The 19905-nt window shown below is 31.9% G+C and overlaps 1 protein-coding gene across 2 annotated transcripts in view; it reads left to right on the forward strand.

The window, feature by feature from the left end:
• Positions 1-9106: 9106 nt before the first annotated feature.
• LOC134531618 (aldo-keto reductase family 1 member A1-like) overlaps positions 9107-19905 on the forward strand; it is a 77939-nt gene continuing 67140 nt past the window's right edge. The window contains exon 1 of one of the 2 annotated variants that reach the window (XM_063367373.1): positions 9107-9293. In XM_063367373.1, coding sequence (XP_063223443.1) covers positions 9219-9293 — 75 coding nt within the window. In that variant the 5' untranslated portion in view covers positions 9107-9218. The remainder of the gene's footprint in view (positions 9294-19905) is intronic. The other variant, XM_063367374.1, reaches the window with a different exon arrangement.

The following is a 19905-nucleotide window of genomic DNA, read 5'->3' on the forward strand; positions in this document are numbered from 1 at the left end:
TGATAAAAATATAAATACCATTTACGTGACGACATTTTTTGTGGGAGGATGCGAGGTATTGTGTCTAGAGACCATGCAACAATAGAACTAAGTAATCATTTTACAGATATTTCTCCACCGTAACGAATAAAAAAGGAAGCTTCCTTAAAAGTTTGCTAAAATTATATTTAGTTTCAGTGCAAAGAAAATTGCCAAAATCAGCAGTTTTAAGAAAATTTCAAAGAAATACTACCTATTTTGCCGTTACCATAGTGTGACTTTCAGAAATTTTTTATATAGTTTTTTGTTTCATGGTCCATAGACCTCAAAACAATCACCAACTCAGAAGTTTATCTTTATATATATATATATATGTCTTGTGTGCGTGTGTATGTCACTGAACTCCTCCTAGACGGCTGGACCGATTTTGATGAAATTGTTTGTGTGAGTTCACGGGGATTCGAGGATGGTTTAGATTTACAATTGGATATTTTATCTCGATTCTGAGTTAAGAAAAAACTAAAAAATGTAATGTGTGTCATAGATATACAAACTGTTAGTGTCATTCCTCTATGTCTGCCGAGCAATAGCTTTCAAGCCATTACGTTACGTTTTGCTATTGTAAGGAACTAAGTAGAGAGTAAGAAAAAAATAAAGATATTGACAGTTTGTAGTGTCGCCATATTTGTTTCAATTTTCAATACCGTTTTTGTATATTACAATTTAAATTGCAGAATTAGTGAGTGTGTGTCATTTCTGTATGTCCACGAGGTCTCGCAGCGTCAATTTTCTCCTTGGGGTGAACCCGTCCGCTTAATTAAATAAACAGCTTTTATCGTTGAAAAATTTCATGATATATTTCATGAAAATCTGCTCTCATAAAAAGTTAGTTTTATAGACATTCAATAGGTGTCGCTCTCTCTCTCTCTCTCTCTCTCTGAAGATCAATCTATGAATCGTTACAAATTTATTTCCTTTATTTTTTTAGTTTGATTTGATACAATATTATTTCACTAAAAATCAATTTCTACCCCTTCCTATTTTCATTTCCACATTACGAAGTTTCACTTCTTCCACGCGGAGGGACTCCACGAAATATTTTTGCATGCAATTAAAAACTATTTTTTAATGATGCCAAAGAAGTATAACTTCACATGCGCGTAGTTAAGTACACGCACCCATTTTTTTAATTTAATTTCTTCTATATATATTTTTCCTCCCTACCTAGGGCACTCATAATTCTTTTAAATTTCACGTGTATGTTTTCAATGTCATTCGAGTTGTACAATTTTTTTTTGTCAAATTAGTCATTATTTATACTTTGTTTCATTTTGGAAACATACGTATTTTAGGTATTATGACAAATAAAAAAATTAGTTTCACTAACATTCTTAGGTTTTTATTGTGTGGATAGTTTCAAGTTTAATATTATGTAGGTACATAAATTCTTAAACTTACAAATTTCTTCGAAATTTATTCATAGGTAGGTAGGGCCTACTAGTATTTTCTATTTGTCAATATTGTTATTTTTTTTACATTACCTACTTATTTGCAAGGAGTTTGGTTTAGTGTTTATAATTTATCTGCTGAGCGTCAAGAGTCTTAGGGCTGCTGAGACCGAAGACCAGAAATATTTATCAATTATATAATATATTGTTGAAAAATTTGAATTTAACTATTTCAGTAAAGTAGATTTTTTTTATTAATTAGAATAGTTACGTGTAATTGCCATCTTCCTTTATTTCATATTAAACATTATGTTTGGTTGAGTGTGAGATAATTTTATTTATGTATGTTTTAATTTCATTTAATTTCTTATATATATATTCTTACCTACCTACTTCTATTAAATTTCAGGCGGATGTTAACATTGTCATTCCAGTTGTATAATTTTTTTGTCAAATTAGTTGTTATTTATACTTTTTGTTTCATTTGGGACTATGTCTTTTTATACTTAATTCAAAGATTTGTGGTGTGTACAGGGAGTGATGTCTCTATTAATTTCTATACTCCTTTGGATAAGTGGAATATTGCCACCACAGTTTTACATATAAACAAATCCTACAAATGTTTTAAACATTATGACAAATAAATATAGTTTCACAAACATCCTTAGTTTTTTTTTGGTGTGTATAGTTTGAAGTTTAATATTATGTATGTACGTAAATTCTTAAACATAGAGTTATTTATTAATTTATTTAGAAAATTATTAATAGGTAGGTAATAAGCTTTCTATTTGTCAATATTGTTACTATGGTAGAAAGGAGTACAGTAAATGCCTACATTCTTATATTCCTTTATATCTCTTTCGATTTTGAGTGTTTCCGAGCCATTCGGGGTCCTCAACGTCAACCCCCCCCCCCCCCAGGTGGTTAAAGCCCCAAAATTTCGAAAGTTTAAAAAATTTGAAAAATCTATCTCTTTCGATTTTAAGTGTTTTAGAGCCATTCAGGGTCATCGAACCCCCCGCCCCCCTCTGGGAACAAAGCCCCAAAATTTCGACAATTTCAGGAATTTCAAATATCTATTCTTTCGAGATGGAGTGTTCCAAACCATTCGAGGTCCTGAACATCCACTTTCCGCAAAAGTGAAAGCCCCAAAATTTGGAAATATAAGAATATATATAAATTGGATGTTGGCATGTATGTCGTCGATAAACTCTTACACCGTTTGACCGATCGCCATGAATGTTGGCACATCGAAGTGTTTTTATCATGGAGAAGGTTTTTATGCTAATAATTTTTTTGTAACTCGCCGCTAGATGGCGCTGTAGCGCATCAACTTCTAAACCTTTCAACCGATCGTCATGGGTAAACAGAAAACCATAGGTCACAGATACACAAACAGTAATTATGTGTCATTTATAATGTCCACCACACTAGACATATCGCTATCCACTTTGCTGTAACTCGCGGACAATATATCACCCGGTGTTCAGCCCGGGCAAATCCGGGTACTGCAGCTAGTTTATATATAATTCTATTTATATCACAATTTTGTGAGCAGAATAACGTTCGCAATTTATCACAAATCACTCCCAAATTGATACATAAAATCTTGTAGTGGAAAATCTCGTTCAAGTTCGATAATGGGCAATATCCGACCAAAAGGGCAGAAATGGAAAAGGTGTATTAAAAAACAGAAAAATTGTTGTAACTCCCATAATATGGGAAATATCAAATCAGTTTGAACGTATTATATCTCGTAGGAATAATACCAAAATATAACTGCAAGGGGTTAAAAAAAGGGGGTTGGAGGACAAAAAAAAAATTAACTCTCTTCGTAGACACATCATCGAATTCATAAGATTTTTTATAAACTTAAAATTTTTATCTAAAACTTTTGTCAAAAACAATTTTTGATAAGACAATCCATTTCTGCAAGGGGTTAAATAAATAAGGGGTAGAATTATTTAAAAAAAATCATAACTCCCTTGCTTGTTACACTATAAAATCCGTTTGAATTGTTTGTAAATCTTATAATTGTGTAAAACTTTTGTCTGAAACAATTATTAATATTAATATAAACCATTACCTCAACCACTGTAAAAACAAAGGCTTGAAATAAGAAATTTTAATAAAAATTTTAAACCATATACTCTATCCAATTAATTTTTTGTGTAACTTTTAAATATTGTTAATTTTTTTGTCAAAGTAAATTTTATATCACACATGTTTATGGCAAGGGGTGAAAATAACAAGGGTAGAAAGACAAAATATTATTACTTTTTTAATATATTTACTAACAAATCCATTATGATTTATTGTAAAACTCCCTTACTTTATCTAAAACCTTGGCTGAAACAATTTTTGATGAAGTGAACTATTACCGTAAAAATAGGGGTTGAAAATATAAAAATCAAAAATTACTAAGTATTAAATTCCTCAGAATTTATTAATAACCACCTTAATATTACCTTAAAGCTTTGTCTAAAAATTATTTTATACGACCATGTTTTAGTGCAAGAGATGACAAAATTGTGTGTGGAGGTCAAAAATAATTGCATAACAACCATAGTAGTTATAGTATGATATTCGTTAAGATATTCAATGCTGGATTATTAAGTTAAAAACAGTCAAAAACATTTCGCTGTATGTAATATGATAAAATGTTAAATCTTTCTATTTTGAATATTAGCAAACATATAGGATGTTATGTAGACTCAATTAAGTTCTTAAAATTTTCTAGGAGGTTATAAATGTTTCCAATATATTTTTATTAGAAATATGTACTTCGAAATCTACCTATGCCTGTAGACTGTGCCAAAAGAGATTTTATATTTAATTCCTTTAGAAGATTTTTGAAAATCGACTAATAATATATGTATATAGCCTACATGTTTCTAGAATATTTTTTTTTGTATTTTTTACACACAATGCCGTATTCACTGAAAACACGATTTAGTTTTTATTAGAAAGTTAAATAATTATATCTTTTATATAAAAATTGTATTATATTCTTAAAAAAAGATAAAACATAAAATATTAAAAGATAATTGATAATTTAAATACATAAATAAAATTAAAATGTTGATTTGGATAAAGAATTAAAATATATATTTTATTTATAAAATAAGTATTATATTGCGAATAATATTTTTGGTGTCACTGCATATAACTTACTTTAGGCTGTCACTTAATGGTGGCCAAATATGATTAAAGATTAAAGTTAAGTTGATTTTCAACTTTAAATAAAGTATACATTAACATATGATTTTTAATTAAGTTCTAGTATAATTACAATCATCATGTTAAAATAAAGTTTAGAGACAATTTTATATTAGTAAAATATTTGAGATTATCTAAATTACGGATACAATTTCGTCCATTTTGTTTAGGTGGGTAAAGACAAATTAAATGACAGAAAATGTATCTTATAATCATATTAACTTTATAGAATAGCTATAAACGACATGTTTTTAAACTACAGTTTCAAGTGAAAATTATTTCTTCATATCGTAATTGTCTTGTCTAAAAAAAACGTGTTGTTTCTGCAGTGTAAAAACCACAAAAACTCAAGCAAGTGATGTGCTATGCATTGTCTATATTTTTATCTACAAAGCTGAACACAAAAGCAGCAAAAGTTACTAAATTTTATTTATATCAGCGAGTCATTTCATGTTCTTACCTTTCTGTATCAGTAGCCTACCTATGTAAGATATGATTAGATATGATTCAGTTCAAACGCTTTGTACATAATTACAAAACGTTATAAAACAATCAGACAAATACATTTGACGTAATGTTACAGTACAGTTCATACTTAAAAATAGATGTATCGACATTTTCTTAACAAAAATTAAGAACGTTTTCACGCCTGACATGCGAAATTGTAAGAAGAACTTTATTGTCTTGATTTTAAATTTATTGACTAGTACTGATTAAAAAAATTATCTTTTTTTATATAACTCTCACATGTGTGTACCAGCAGAGAATTTGTGCCCTCTACAATTAAAAGAATAATCTGTAAAATTTTTATTTTTTGTAGGAAACCTAAAATTATACAATTTATAAAAAAAATTAAATTTTTAACGAACTGTCATTTTTATATTCATTAAACCATAACTACAGAATAAATACAATATTCTAAAGAATATTCTTTGAGGATGAAATCGTTCCAATGAAAATTCTTGTAAAAAAAAGTATTAATAAAAGCTTGGTTTAAATTTTAACAGCAACAGAAGTCCGCTTGAAAGAAATATAATTTCATTTTAATATAAAATATAAAAAAATCTATTACTGTGTGTATATAAAACACAGTGTTTCTAGGTGTTCTCGCCGGCTCTGATCTCAAGTGGTCACATACATAGTTATATCATTGGTAACTTGTTGGATTTGAAACCACGCTTTGGATCTATATTTCTAATCACTGACTTTGAAATCAGAATGTATGGAGCCTAATTAGTCTTCTAAGATTGGTGGACAACTGAGTGACGTAAAATCCTACCTTAAAAAAGTATAAAAATTTCAATACATACTTAAAAATACAGCAAGAAATATGACTTTGTTACTTTGAGATTTAACCACGGATTTTCTTAGTGAAATATAAGTGTTTAACCAGACTAAAATGAACAATATTTTGACAGTTTGTTAACATAGTCACACATAGACAAAAAGTGATACTAAGACTTTGAAAAATAATGCTATGATGGCTCAAACGAGCATGGTTAGTTTTCTTTACGCTTGATTCTGCTTAGCTAACAAAATGAGCCCAACATTTAATAAATATACCTTTTATTCCATTATTTACTACATTTTGGGTCACTGTTAGCATTACAGTTCATCGCCATGATTGTAAACATAAACTGGAGATTTTAGTGACTGTTAATGGTTCAAAATTTCTTAATGCAAACATATTTTCGTGTTATTTAAAGGACGATTCTTATTTTGCTAAAGTACCTTAGTAATTTAAATTTAATAAGTAGTGTAACTATATGCCAAATCAATGCTATTAACAAGAAAACATTATATTTAATAATGTAATTCCGGGTGAGACGCCCCATTGAGAGAGATACGTCAGTCATGGTAGTTAGTAAAGTAGCCCCTAGTTCACTTGACCACTATGTGCATTACTTCAGTCCAAGTCACGATAAACCACAGTGGGAGTTTCGTCCAAATGAGTTCGTTTTGACATGCATTACAGTACCAAGTAAGTGGCATCATTAAAGACACTTGTTGCTAGACAAATGTATAAACATATGTTGTTTTAGATAATATTCTTGTCTAATGAATACAAAAACATTCGGGTAGTTTCCTTGTCCTGCCATGTGTCAGCCATTTTGATTGAAGCCTTGTAGGTACCCGCTACTGAGACATCTCTAACGTACCAAATTAGAGATGACCCACCCCCGAACCTACAGTTTGTAGAAATGTCTTATTTCAAGTCGAGACACATTTTTTCTTTAAATTATCCAAGTATTTTCAAAAAACTACATTATTTTAATATCAATTACAATGGCTAAAATTTGTTTTGAAGTAATAAAACTGATATGTTTTAATATTATGATTAAATATTTACTTTGATAATTTTATCATATAACTATAACATCTTTCATACAGAAATTGACTAAACATAAATCCTGCGATAATTTTTAAAGTTCTTCGATAAAAGAAGGAATATTATAATACGCTTTCTCTCCGGGTATATGGTTTTCATGAACGAAAAATAATTTTGCATAAAAACTATAAAAACTAATAATTTTTCAAGTGGTTTAATGATAACTTTGTTCTTCGAAAACCTAACGAAACGACTCAATTAATTCTGGATGACCATGCACACCATGTGAGTTATTATGATTAATTTTAATATTCTCACTAACAATGCATTTAAATTTTGTGTATTCCAAATACGCAACACAAGCTCTTTAGCCACTCTCCTGCTCTTTCCTCAAGCCTTAAAAGCATTACTTCAAAGAAAAGGCCAGTAAATGGATTCTCCATCAACCGGAATAAAATATTTCTAGGATTAAAGCTGGTGGTTTGATTGGCCAGGCTTGGAACAAGGTAGCTTTAGGTTAAAAGGCGTTGAACGGACTCCAAAAAACAAAAATTAAAAAAAAATCAGGTATTCTCTATTGACTGAAAGAAGTTTCAGTTAAATCGCCCTCACTATTTAGTTTTTACTATTTTTTGAAAGTGTACTGACCATGTGTGCTCATCCTGTACTGGAACGGAAACCAAAAACCGATGTTCTCGATGTGAAACAGAGTAAGAAAATTTGAGCTATACTCCTTCTCGACAAAGATGCTAATCCTAAGCAATTTTCCGGAATAAATGATAAAATGAAAATGAATTCAAAACTCTCATTGACGAGTCTCAATCTAGTGACAAGCAGTAAACTACTGGATCGTCAAAAGGAACTCCAACCAAACTATTGCATCAGATTTACTCAGTTACTTCTATTGAATAAAAAACAAAACAGATATATATATATATATATATATATCGTGCCAACATTCACACATCTAAGGAACACATTCATAAGCACAAATTAAAACGCAGTGCTTCTATGGATCTGGTTAAGAAACTGCCAAGATATTAAACCAAATATTTTCTACATGAAAACTATGGGGAAAAACCCTCTTACAAGGAAATATGTTAAAAATTCAACTAATGCTGACATTGGTATGAGCAGCTGCAAAGAGGGAGAAAATAACTGCACTAAATGCAATGAAAATTATTTCTAAAGAAAAAGTAGACTCGATGATGATTTTCTTATGGTTGCATGAATTATGCACTATTAATGGGAATAACTGCAACATTTTTGTTAAAAAGAAAACAGTGCGCAGAACAGAAATCACTTAATTTAAGTACTTTTGGGCCCTTGAAAAAAATTAATATTAGATTTTGTTGTGTTATTTATTTAATTGTATTATAAAATTTAGTAAACTTTCTAATATCTGAACTAATGTTGACAGTGTATTTCTTCATCTATATTTTTATATATTATTGTACAAACAAAATTAATTTGTAATAAAGTCTTTGTTAACTTTACGTTTTTATTTTACTTAAACATACGTATTTTATACTTCGTAATATAAGCGAGGTAAGTCATTATTATTTTATGATTAGGCCTGTATAAGTTAATTGTCGGTAGGGCGTCTCTCCCGAGGGAGCCAGCCTCTCACTCAGACACTCGGCAGGGATGGCCAAACGTAACAGTGTTACATTTGTAACCATTAAATAGGTTGTATACATTTTATGTTCATATATTTTAATACCACGAACCAAAATTAAATTAACTTCAAATTCAAAAATTGGTTTAATTTTTGGTTATTTTGAACAATTTTACAACTTCTTTTTCTAAGTAAGGTTTATCTCACACGAAATTACCTTATATTGTTTCTATTTTATTTGATATATAATGAAATAAGTATTAACTATATTGAAGAACTTAAAATGTTAAAGAAATCTTTATTATTTAATTAAGCAATATCGTTTATTAAATTATTTTAATACTTTTTTCAGCTTAATAATGAAAACAAAGGCATTAGTCTTTATCAAAATAGTAACAATAAAAATAATTTTTTATTGTTTAACCAATAACAAAGGGAAACATGAGACGCAAAGGATATAATCTCATACGAATTGATAAATAACAAGATTTTCTTGCTTGTTATCTGTGGGGACGAAATCACGTGGAACCTTATCTACTGGCTTTTAAATGTAGCAGCGCTCTGCCGTTTCACATTCACTCGCTTGGTAAGCCCTGTGGAGAGTACAGACACACACCGCAGCACTATGGCAGGAAATGTGCTCAACGCTACATTAAACGACGGTAACAAGATGCCTTTAATCGGCCTGGGCACCTCAAGGGTAAGCCACATAGCACACGCTATAGCATGACTATATAGCGACTATATGAAGTCACATTATTTGTACGTTAGGGACGCCTTGCTTAGTATTTAAGAAATAGGTTTTTTTGATGTCTTAGCTCTCTGTTTACGGCATTTGGTATGAATAATTTCGTGAATGAATTGAAGTCAAGGAACGTAAATGTGTAACAGGATGTAGGGAGAAGAACGTGCCATTCAATTTTATTTTGAGAAATTATTGGAACTATCTTGTTCAAAAAAATAATAGTGAGGTTTTAAAAAGAAACAAAATTTTTCTATTTTTCTACAATTAATACTTTAAAAGTTAAAGTCATTTTAAGATTTTAAAATAACTTCTCTAAAGTGTACCCAGAGCAAAAAGGGTGTAGGTTTATTCAAGTAGGTATATCAGTAGTAGGTATACAAATTTGAATACTGGCACAGGCATAAGGCTGTGGATTGTGGATTGTCGACGCCATCTTAGATTTGACGTCACGGCGGCCATATTGGACTTAAAATTATTCAAAATTTCTCAAAAATGACTCAAAACGACAACAAATCCTAGAAATTTCCCTATATCGAGGGAAAAATTTCCTTTAGAGGGAAAATTTTGCGTTTAATTCCTCAAAAATTCATAAATTCGAAATGCGATCACCGTTAAAAAATTATTTTGCCTTAGAAAAAACCAAAATTCCCCAAAGAGGCTTGAATTTCCCAACGAAAAGCTACCCTAAAGCCTCTGGCAGCCATCTTGGGTAACCTTGACCTTGAACATTAAATTATAATTCCTTAACCTTTGGACTTTAATATCAGAAAAAAAATTTATAACTCAATTTTTTTAATTACTTACCTAATCAATTTCGTTACTCGTTAAGATTCCCGGCTGGAGAAAAAAATGTAATTTATTTAAAAAAATTGAAAATTCTTAATTACAATAAAAAAATATAAACATTTCTTAAACCACACCCACCATCTTGATTTTTGATGTAACCACTGCAATTATAGTAAAGACAGCAATCCTGAAAATCAGTAATTTTTATATTAGGTATTAGAGAAATTTTTAAAATTCATTAAAAAATAATAAATTAAATTTATAAAAAAATCACCATTTTGAATTAGGACATAACCGTTGCACATATCGATACGTCGACATATTCGATACTAGAAACGTTGCACTTTTCATTACGCCCGCAATCTTAGATGTGTATGAAGTCGTCGATGCATGTTTAGTTACAGCCACCATCTTGGATTCTAGAAAGTTGAATTTTCGTTACAGCCTCAATTATTAAAATCCATGTTATTTAATGCTATAAAATTAGAAAAAATTTTCAAAATTATAAAAAAATTAAATAAAATTTATATAAAACCACTCCGCCATCTTGGATTATGACGTCACAGCCACCATATTGAAAATATGTAGTTTTTGTGCTGGAAAATTGAGGAAAAATAATAATTCAAATTTTAATAAATATCATTTTAAAAAACACACTTATCTCATGGACACCTCGGTTCTAACATGGTGAGGGCAAAATAAAAAATGTCGACCAATCCTAAATCCACGGAAACCACTGACAGACTGACCTCCCACCACTAATTACATTATGTATATATATTGCCAGCTAGTATGACGTCACATCAGCCATTTGGTTTTCGTCTGCTGGAAATCACTATCTTGTTTTCGTCTGCTGGAGTATACTACCACCATGTTAGTTTAATTTTAACCTGCTAGAATGTAGCAACTATTTATTATTACTGTGGTGCTCGCCATCTTAGAATTTAGACACCATAATGGAAATTCGTAAATATTTTTCTATAAATTCGGGGAAAATTCCAAAATTCATGAAAAAATTCTGCAATTAATATACTGATCAATTCGACCGATTCCTATCCTTTATTCGATACTTGATCAAAGCAAAAACGGTAAATTGAGGTTAAAAATAATCTTATTTAATGAATCATGTACAAAATCCTGAAAGCTGATAAGTTCCTCATATACATGCTTCCAAGCCGTTATGACCACCATCTTGAAAATTTGTTATTATTGACCTATAAATTCTGAAATTGTTTTTAAAACCATCAACAAATCACTCATTAATTTACTAATATCCTTCATCGGTTCGATACTTGGTTAGTGCAAAAAAATAAGTTAAATATCACACAAATTTAACATAAAAGTGACAGGTACGAAAAAAAAACATTTTTTACAAATAAAATTTATTACATTATTTTTATTCTACTACAGGAACATTTGCTTAAATAAGCAATCTTAAAAACATTTACGTCTGCATTGGCTTGGACTGACTAGTTCTTAACTCCAATCGGTTTAATAAGACAGAGACCAGTAAAATATTTTGCCTACATTGTCGTTTTCAAGACAACAGAGTTTCTTGATATTGTGTTTAACAGACTGCTTCACATCGTTGAAATTGTAAATGAGTGTATTCACTGTCTTGAATGCACCCTTGTTTACTTTGTTCTCGAACAAGTATGGTTCGCCATATACACAGTCCAACCAAAATTTATAATTTAAAGGTCCGTATGCAGCTACTTCATCAGTAAGCTGATTGATAATGTGCTGCATTATATCGTCAAGAAAAGTAGAAATGACTTTTTACTCACTAAATATAAAGATATTCAGATAATAGTCGTCTTTCAACGTTCCACGAAATGCAGATTTCGCCAAGTCGAATCTGTTATTATTTAACTGTAATACGCCAAGCACAGTCTTAGGCTTAAATTCATGTTCAGACCTCATCACATACGATTACTGCACATCTGTTTTTGTGCTTGTACGCATACGAGTTTTCAATTTAAAACTGGGAGTTGAAATGTCTGTAGGTAGGCAAACAGACTTCACCTTTACAATTTTTCGCATGCCATCGCAAACTGTCAATACATAAAAAACAGACATAGCACTCATGGCAAAAAAAAAAAAAAGAGAAGTAGTCTTTACACATTTGTTTCTCTAATTTGTTTTTTCATCATGGGAAAATGCGAACGACACATCACAGCAGCTGTAAGGATGCCTAGTTGATGAAGACGAACCTTTCAAACTGGAACAAGATGTACCGAAACCTTGACTTTCTGCCATGCAGCAGAACCTTTGAATTTCTTCAAGTGGTTTTTCAACTTATCATGAACTGCAAATTCTTTGCGACTTTGGATACAGCCAAAGTTGTTGCGAGGTAGATTCTTAGCACATTCACCTTTCTCGTGTCGTTGATTATTACAGTTGTTTGAGAATATCTTGTCACAGTATCGACATCGGTGCTCGATAGTAGTTCTCAAATCACGAACCATTGAAAACTCCATTAAAAGCAAAAAGTCATTAATCGAGGTTTCATCTGCAGCCAGCACTGTAGTTATTAGCTCTATTCTGCTGGTGGTACCACAACTGTTAAAGTTTCCTCTATTTTTGTCGTCGACGTTGCCAACGGGATCTGCGCAACCATCGTCGTCGCTGACGTCAGAGTTCCCGTAGACGATGGTAGAACATACATCTAGTTCGACCTTAAAGATGGTAAAGATGACATCGAGCTCACAAGAACTGGTAATTACATTACTTATGCACCAGATGAATCAAACTAGGTGATCCTTACGCAGCCGCAGCCAGTAACAAACTGAAAGCCGCTCTTTCTTTGTCTCTTTTATATACCCGCAACCAGTCGAATAATATGCTAGTCAAAACAAGGACTGTATACTATAATACACGAGTCAAACAAACATTCAAAAATGAAGTAATCTAAAAAAAGATAGCACATTTGGAAGCAAATTCAACAACAGAATGGGCACGCAATACACGCTCTGTACACGCAATGGACACACACTGCACACAGAGGACACGAAGTGTACACAAATATGCACATACAGGACACGAAGTGTACACAGAATTACACATAGGACACGCAATGCACACACAATTACACACTAGACACATAGTTTACATGCACAGTACACACTGTACATACAACAGACACGCAGAACACGCAATGGACATACAATAGACACACAGAAATTGCAATGGACAAACAATGTACATGCAATGGACACACATTACATGCATTGGACACACATTACACGCAATGGACACACAGTACACGCAAGGAACACACAACATACCCAAACACACACACAGAAGGGACACACTTTTGACTAAAAGGAAGCACATTTGGACGAAAAATTCAACTTTGTGTGATACGTTCTCATCAGTAAGATACGATAATACAAGCTTGACTACGTACATTAAACGAAAAGGACGTACATTTTCACGTACATTGAACTCAGGAAGATGCGATAGCCAAATATACGATAGGATATAATGCCTCCAACAGTCATTGACTTCAGAAGTCTTTTAGCTCCAAAAGTCATTGTTTCTATCAGTCTTGGGTCCAGCAGTGTTTTGGCTCCATAGGTCATTGGCTACAACGGTCATTAGCTCCAACAGACTTTGGCTCCAACAGACTTTGGCTCCTACAGACTTTGGCTCTAATAGTCATTGGCTCCAACAGTCATTGGCTCGAACAATCATTGGCTCCAACGTCTTTGGTTTCAAAAGTCATTGTTTCTATTAGTCTTGGGTCCACCAGTATTTTGACTCCATGAGTCATTTGCTCCAACAGTTATTTGCTCCAACAGTCTTTGGCTCCAACAATCTTTGACTCCAAAAAGACTTCGCTCCTTTGGCTCCAAAAATTTCTTGTGTCTCTAACAGTCTTTGGCTATATCAGTATTTGGCGAAAAAATGTCTTTGGTTCCCAAAGTATTTAGTTCAAGCTCTCTTTGGCTACATCACTACAAGGCTTCAACTGGTTATGGAGCTAAAAGACTACTAGGCTACAAGACTACTAGGAAACAAGAATACTCGGCTACGATTGCAACGGTGCGCTTAAAAGTGCACCTGGAATCGGGCCTGTTTGTTTGTTGCCATCGAATAGACCACCTTGCAGATTCTGTGATGAGCCGCTTGCTTTTTTTCCATAATGTACGAAAACACGAGAGAAGTAAATATACGAAGAATACATCTCCTATGAAATTTCGCTGTAGTAAGTGTTATGTTTTGTTGGCACACATTTAAAGTTTAAATGGACATGTGGACAATTATAAAGGTGAAGTCCCATTGTCTAGTAAGGAACTACCTGCGGACATTTCGACTGCTTGTTGGTTACAGACCCGTCTACAAAAAAAGCACACAATGGGTCAGAAACCGATTGCGATGAATGGTCAAGAATCTTAACCTATGGCTGTGCTTGGTGCGGTGTAGGTAAATAATAATTGATGCCACTAGGAAAAATCCATATTTCCAAGAAGGTTGAAAAACTACTTTTTTTAAATACCTTTATTAAGCCAAAACTATATTTACATTTTTCTCGAAATATCAAAGAGAACTTAATCAGTTTAATGATGAAGCAATGGATGGCTTTTAAAAATATAATTGGTGTGTGTGTGTGGATTTGGGGGGGGGGGGGGAGAGATTGTGTATTTGGTAAACCATTAACCTACTTTTGAGAAAACATAGTGTGGGGAAAGGATCTATATGATCGCTCTCTTCGGTTTCAAACCAATGCAAATTTTACACTTTTATCATTCATAACTCTTACAATGTTCATGCCGCAGAATACAATTTGCATAAAAATGATATATGTAAAAGTAGTTTTTTCTTTCACCTGTAAGTTTAATTTTTAGGCGAAACGTTTATTTGCTGTAATATAATTTAAATAAAATATATAAACACGATTTTTGAACTAAAGTTATATTTTTCAATGCTTCGATTAAGATTCAACGGAAAACTTGCATCGATAAAATCAATCAATATGTTAAAAGGTAATTTTTAATAATATTTTTCAAATATTTGCGAATTTTAAAGTTGGTTTTTACAGTTTTTTTAAAAATGGCGGCCAAGATGTCGAACAAGATGGTGAATGCTACGATGGTCCGGTAATTGATTCTACAACACATTAGCGAGGAAAAAAAAATTAGCGGCACCGAACTCTAGCTGACGAAAACAATATGATGGATCCAATATGGCTTCTTTGACGTCATATTGGTCACTGATATGTATCGTTTGTATTAGTGGTGGGATATTAGTCGGTCAGCAGCCATCATCGGGGAAGAATGATTTATTTTTGCCTTCAGTGGGTTTGAACTGAGGACTAAAAAGACCAAGATATGAGTGTATGATTTTAAGTAAAATTTTATTATTATTGGATTAAATATTTCTTAGTAATTTTTTAGATGTTGAGCGGTATTTTTGCGATAATAATTAAGGTTTTTTCAATTTGGTGGAAATAACCTAATACAAAATGGCGGAAAACTAGAACGCAATATCCTAATGGAGAAATGTTCTAGGAAAAAAACAGGTCGACATGACTTCTTAAAACAAGATGGCGGCCAGGTCAAGGTCAAAGGTTAATATCAAATGTCCACATCGACTTACTGGCTGGAGGTAGATGGGTAATTGAAGCCTCTTTGGTGATATTATTAGTCTTCAAAAAAATGTTTGGGGTTTTTAAAAGAGCTTCCCTCAAAATAGGAATTTTTCTTCCTAAAAGGTTATTTTTTATTTTAAGAATTTTTAAAATATTGTGTTGGAATATATTTTTATAAAAACAGAAAATTTTGAGTAATTTTGACCAATTTTGGGTAGATTTGGGTGAATTTTAAGTCATTTTTTGGAAATTGTTTTGGCAAATTGAGAAGGTTAAGGTCATCCACGATGATAGCCGTGAAGATTGCTTTGGCTTCACGATCCGGACCCAGGTACCAGGTCGGCCATTTATATTTTTCTTCCACTCTTCACATAATAGTAGGATCTAGATTCTGAAAATTCAGTACAACATACCAATAAATTAAATTTATATTATATAAGTGTCAACCCCCAATTAATTACCTTACCTATTGAAATTTGTAAAAAGAAAAGTCGTACTAGTTACATTACTATTTGTGATTGCAATTCATGTTCCGTTATTTTTCTTAAATCTTAGTAGATTCGGAAGAATGAGTGTTCTTTTTTAATAAATGCCCACCAAATATTCACCTTTTTGATGGGTAGTTTTAGAAAATGCTAAGAATAGTTTTATAGTTTTTGTATTTATATTCATACCAGATACTTTAAATTAACTTTATTTAATTAAGGGATATGATTTTTACTATAAAACTAAACTTCAACCATCCCTCACTCCTTTAGTTGTGGGATTTTAGGAATTGGTAAAGATGATTTGATATTTTTTGTTCGGAAATATTATTTATTTTTATAAAACTAACCTTACAACCTATTTTCCGAAGTTTAAAAACAATCAAATATTAATTTTTGTTTCTCTTTATTTTTTAAATTCTTTATGAGATTCTGTACTTCCTATTAATTGGATGAAGACTCAATAAATTGTATTTATAGAAGTATAAATTTTTCTGTTTTCACTCTCTTAGGGATGAAAAGCAGTAATTATGAAATATATATTAGGGTGTCCCTTATATGAGGAAATTCCCTTTTTAGAATTTTGAAATGCATACCTTCTATATCTTTTATTAATGCTGAACCAGACTCAAATATGAAATTTTATTTTTCTAGCGCAATTACACCCCGTGCGGACCAAGCCCCAAGGATTTGCAAAATTCTTATTTTGTCATAAAAATTTGGTCTTCCTATAAAATTATTAAAAATGCATTTAAAGAAGTAAATAAAAAACTAAAGGAAATAAGATAAATATTTATTTTTATTAAAACTTAATTAACATCAATCAGGCAGGGTAACTTCTCTTTAGGGTACGTTTTTTACAGTCCGGATACTAATTTTTATGTTTCTGGACACAGCGCATAAGGAATTGCTTCTGCTCTTCGTCAGCTGTAAGCCCTTAAACATTTTGTATTAATTTGACACCCCTTTCAGCAGTGTTATTTACAAAGTTCAAAAGAGTTATTTTTCTTTTATCTTCCATAAAAGCGGTATTACCTTCCCAAGAACATACATTTTCATGAAGAAAACTGTCATCGATTTGAAGTTGTAAAAGAAATTGTTTGCTCTTTTCCGATACAAAATCATCCAGCGTTTTAACTGAAAGGAAAACGGGTAAGTAATAAAAAAACAAATGTCAAAAGATGACAAAAAATGGTTCAGCTTACCGAACAACGTTTGGGACCTCTCTTCCTTCGATGGGATTTATCGTTTGCCAAAATCTGAGATTTGGTCTCTTGTTAAGTTGGAAATAATTTTCATCTTAGTTTGTTTATCAACTTCATTGTCAAAGAGCGATAAAACGACTGTCTCTTCACATAAATACCACAGAGGGTGGCTTTAGAAATCGTTGTGTCAGCTTTTTCGTAGTCTTTTAACGCCTTCATGAAGCACACATCTTGGTTAGGTTCTTTAATCGCCACTGTGCATTCGAGCCAAGGTTTTACATACACAAAATACGCAATGAACACACACAGGACACGCATTTGACTAAAAGAAAGTACAATTGGAAGCAAAACAACAAAGCACATTAAACAAAGATCAAGCATACACAACAAAAAGGAAGCACAATTGTTAGCACAATCAATGAAAAGGAAACACAATCAACGAAATGGAAGAATAATCGTAAGTACATTCAACAAAGAGGAAAAATAATCAAGAATAAGAAAGCATAATCAACGAAAAGGAAACACAATCAACGGAAAGGATACGTTCGCAGCAGTAAGATACGATAATACAGTCTTGACCACGTACATTGAACTTAGTAGGATGTGATCGCAATTTTTAAGTTAGGATATAATGCCTCCACCAGTCATTGGCTCCAGTAGTTTATTGGCTCCAAAAGTAATTGGCTCCAAATGTCATTGGCTAAAACAGTAATTGGCTCCAACAGTCATTGGCTCGAACAGTCAATAGATCCAACAGGTAATAGCTCCAACAGTCATTGGCACCAATAGTCTATCTGATTGTATCCGACTATCAATGATTGGAAAAAATTGAGTAGAAAATATAAAAAATGTCATTTAAACATTTGATACCGTCTATAGCTAGAATAATTATTGGTCGTGTAATCTGAAGTTGAAAATTTTTGCGAAAGAATATCACTTATATGAAGTATTAACATATAAGAGTCTTTCATCAAGGTAGTCTTGCTAGACGAGCAGTCAGAGGAATTGTATTCTTAGACTGTGGATCGTGGGTTCAAATGAATTTACTTACAAACTTTTTTGAACTTTTTAAAATGTTTTAATTACTTTTAATATTCATTTACATAAAGCTATTTTTACGATAAAAGTATTTAAAACCGAGGATGAAATTAAAATATGGCGGTCGACTGAAGTACAGTTCCTCGTAGGCGATACTAGCGTACTCTAGATCACAACCAGTAAATCAATGCGCAGGATTTTAGATAGGCCTATAAAAGACGAATGAACCTGAGGTTTATGGCTAGCTTCCGGTCACATGTATCGTACGACAGAAACGCCTGGACAAAGCCGAATCCTACAATTGGCAAGCCTTAAACAAACAAGCATGGGTATAATCCCATTACAATAAAATTGTCTCAAAATCAGCTAATTTACACTACTGCCGGTCAAGAGATAATTTTGTATTTATTTAATTTTAATTGTTTATTCCCAATATCTCAATGACAGGTTAATTGCATCAGAAAACTTATTATTAGTTAAAACACCAGATACTTTATTACCCTTTTGCAGTAAAATTCTTGAATAATGTAAAAAACACACAAATTATTCTTATGTAGGTATTAATGCTGAGTTTTCTTCTTTTTACTTTATATTATTCAGTGAAATGAGCCTGTTTCTTTCATGAAACCATTCTTTTAACTTTGAAATCTCGACGCAATGTTATTCCGGAAAAGTTTAAATACATGATCTTTTTTTTTATGTTTAGTAAAACATACTGAATATAGAACGTAAAAATCCTTAAGATATATTTTAACAAATGAACTAATAATAATAGTATTTAGCAAACAAATTGATACTTCACACGGAAAAATTGTGTTCGCCCAATTGTAGGGGGTTATAAAATTAAAGCTTCTTATATATCATGCACATTTCCAAAAAAGTAACCATTTATTTAAATTCAAGATAACACCACACTATTGCCCATTTTGTTTTAAGAATGTATGGAATGTTAAATCATTGTAAGTGTGGCTTTTAAATGTTCTTCAGACGCATACCGTTTATGTTTTCGGAATATAGTGTAAATTATGTAGATTTTTTAATACTTTTACTGGTAGTGATATTTTTATGAGGTTGCATATTGTCATAAAACAAGTGAATTGTAATCTTGAAATTGTTTTCAAAACTAAAATAAATTAAAAAAAAAAAATAATATTTTTCTCACTACAATAGGTAGGTTTGTTATGTTCTGGGACAGGGGCTGGAGGCGCGGGATTCAGGGGATTCGAGCCGGCCGATTTCTCTGACGTCAAGGCGGCCATCTTGGATGACCGTGACCTTGACCTTTGACCTTGACCTTGGCTGACATCTTGGATCTGCCATCTAGGTTCCGCCATTTTGGATACACCATCTTTAAATCGAGTGCCCCACTCACTCATGATGCAATTTTCGTCATGCCTACCATATTGATTTTTTTTCTGTTCCGCTGGAGGCCGCCATCTCGGATACAGTCGACTTTGTTT

The sequence above is a fragment of the Bacillus rossius genome, chromosome 5 (genome assembly GCF_032445375.1).
Source record: "Bacillus rossius redtenbacheri isolate Brsri chromosome 5, Brsri_v3, whole genome shotgun sequence".
NCBI lineage: Eukaryota > Metazoa > Arthropoda > Insecta > Phasmatodea > Bacillidae > Bacillus > Bacillus rossius.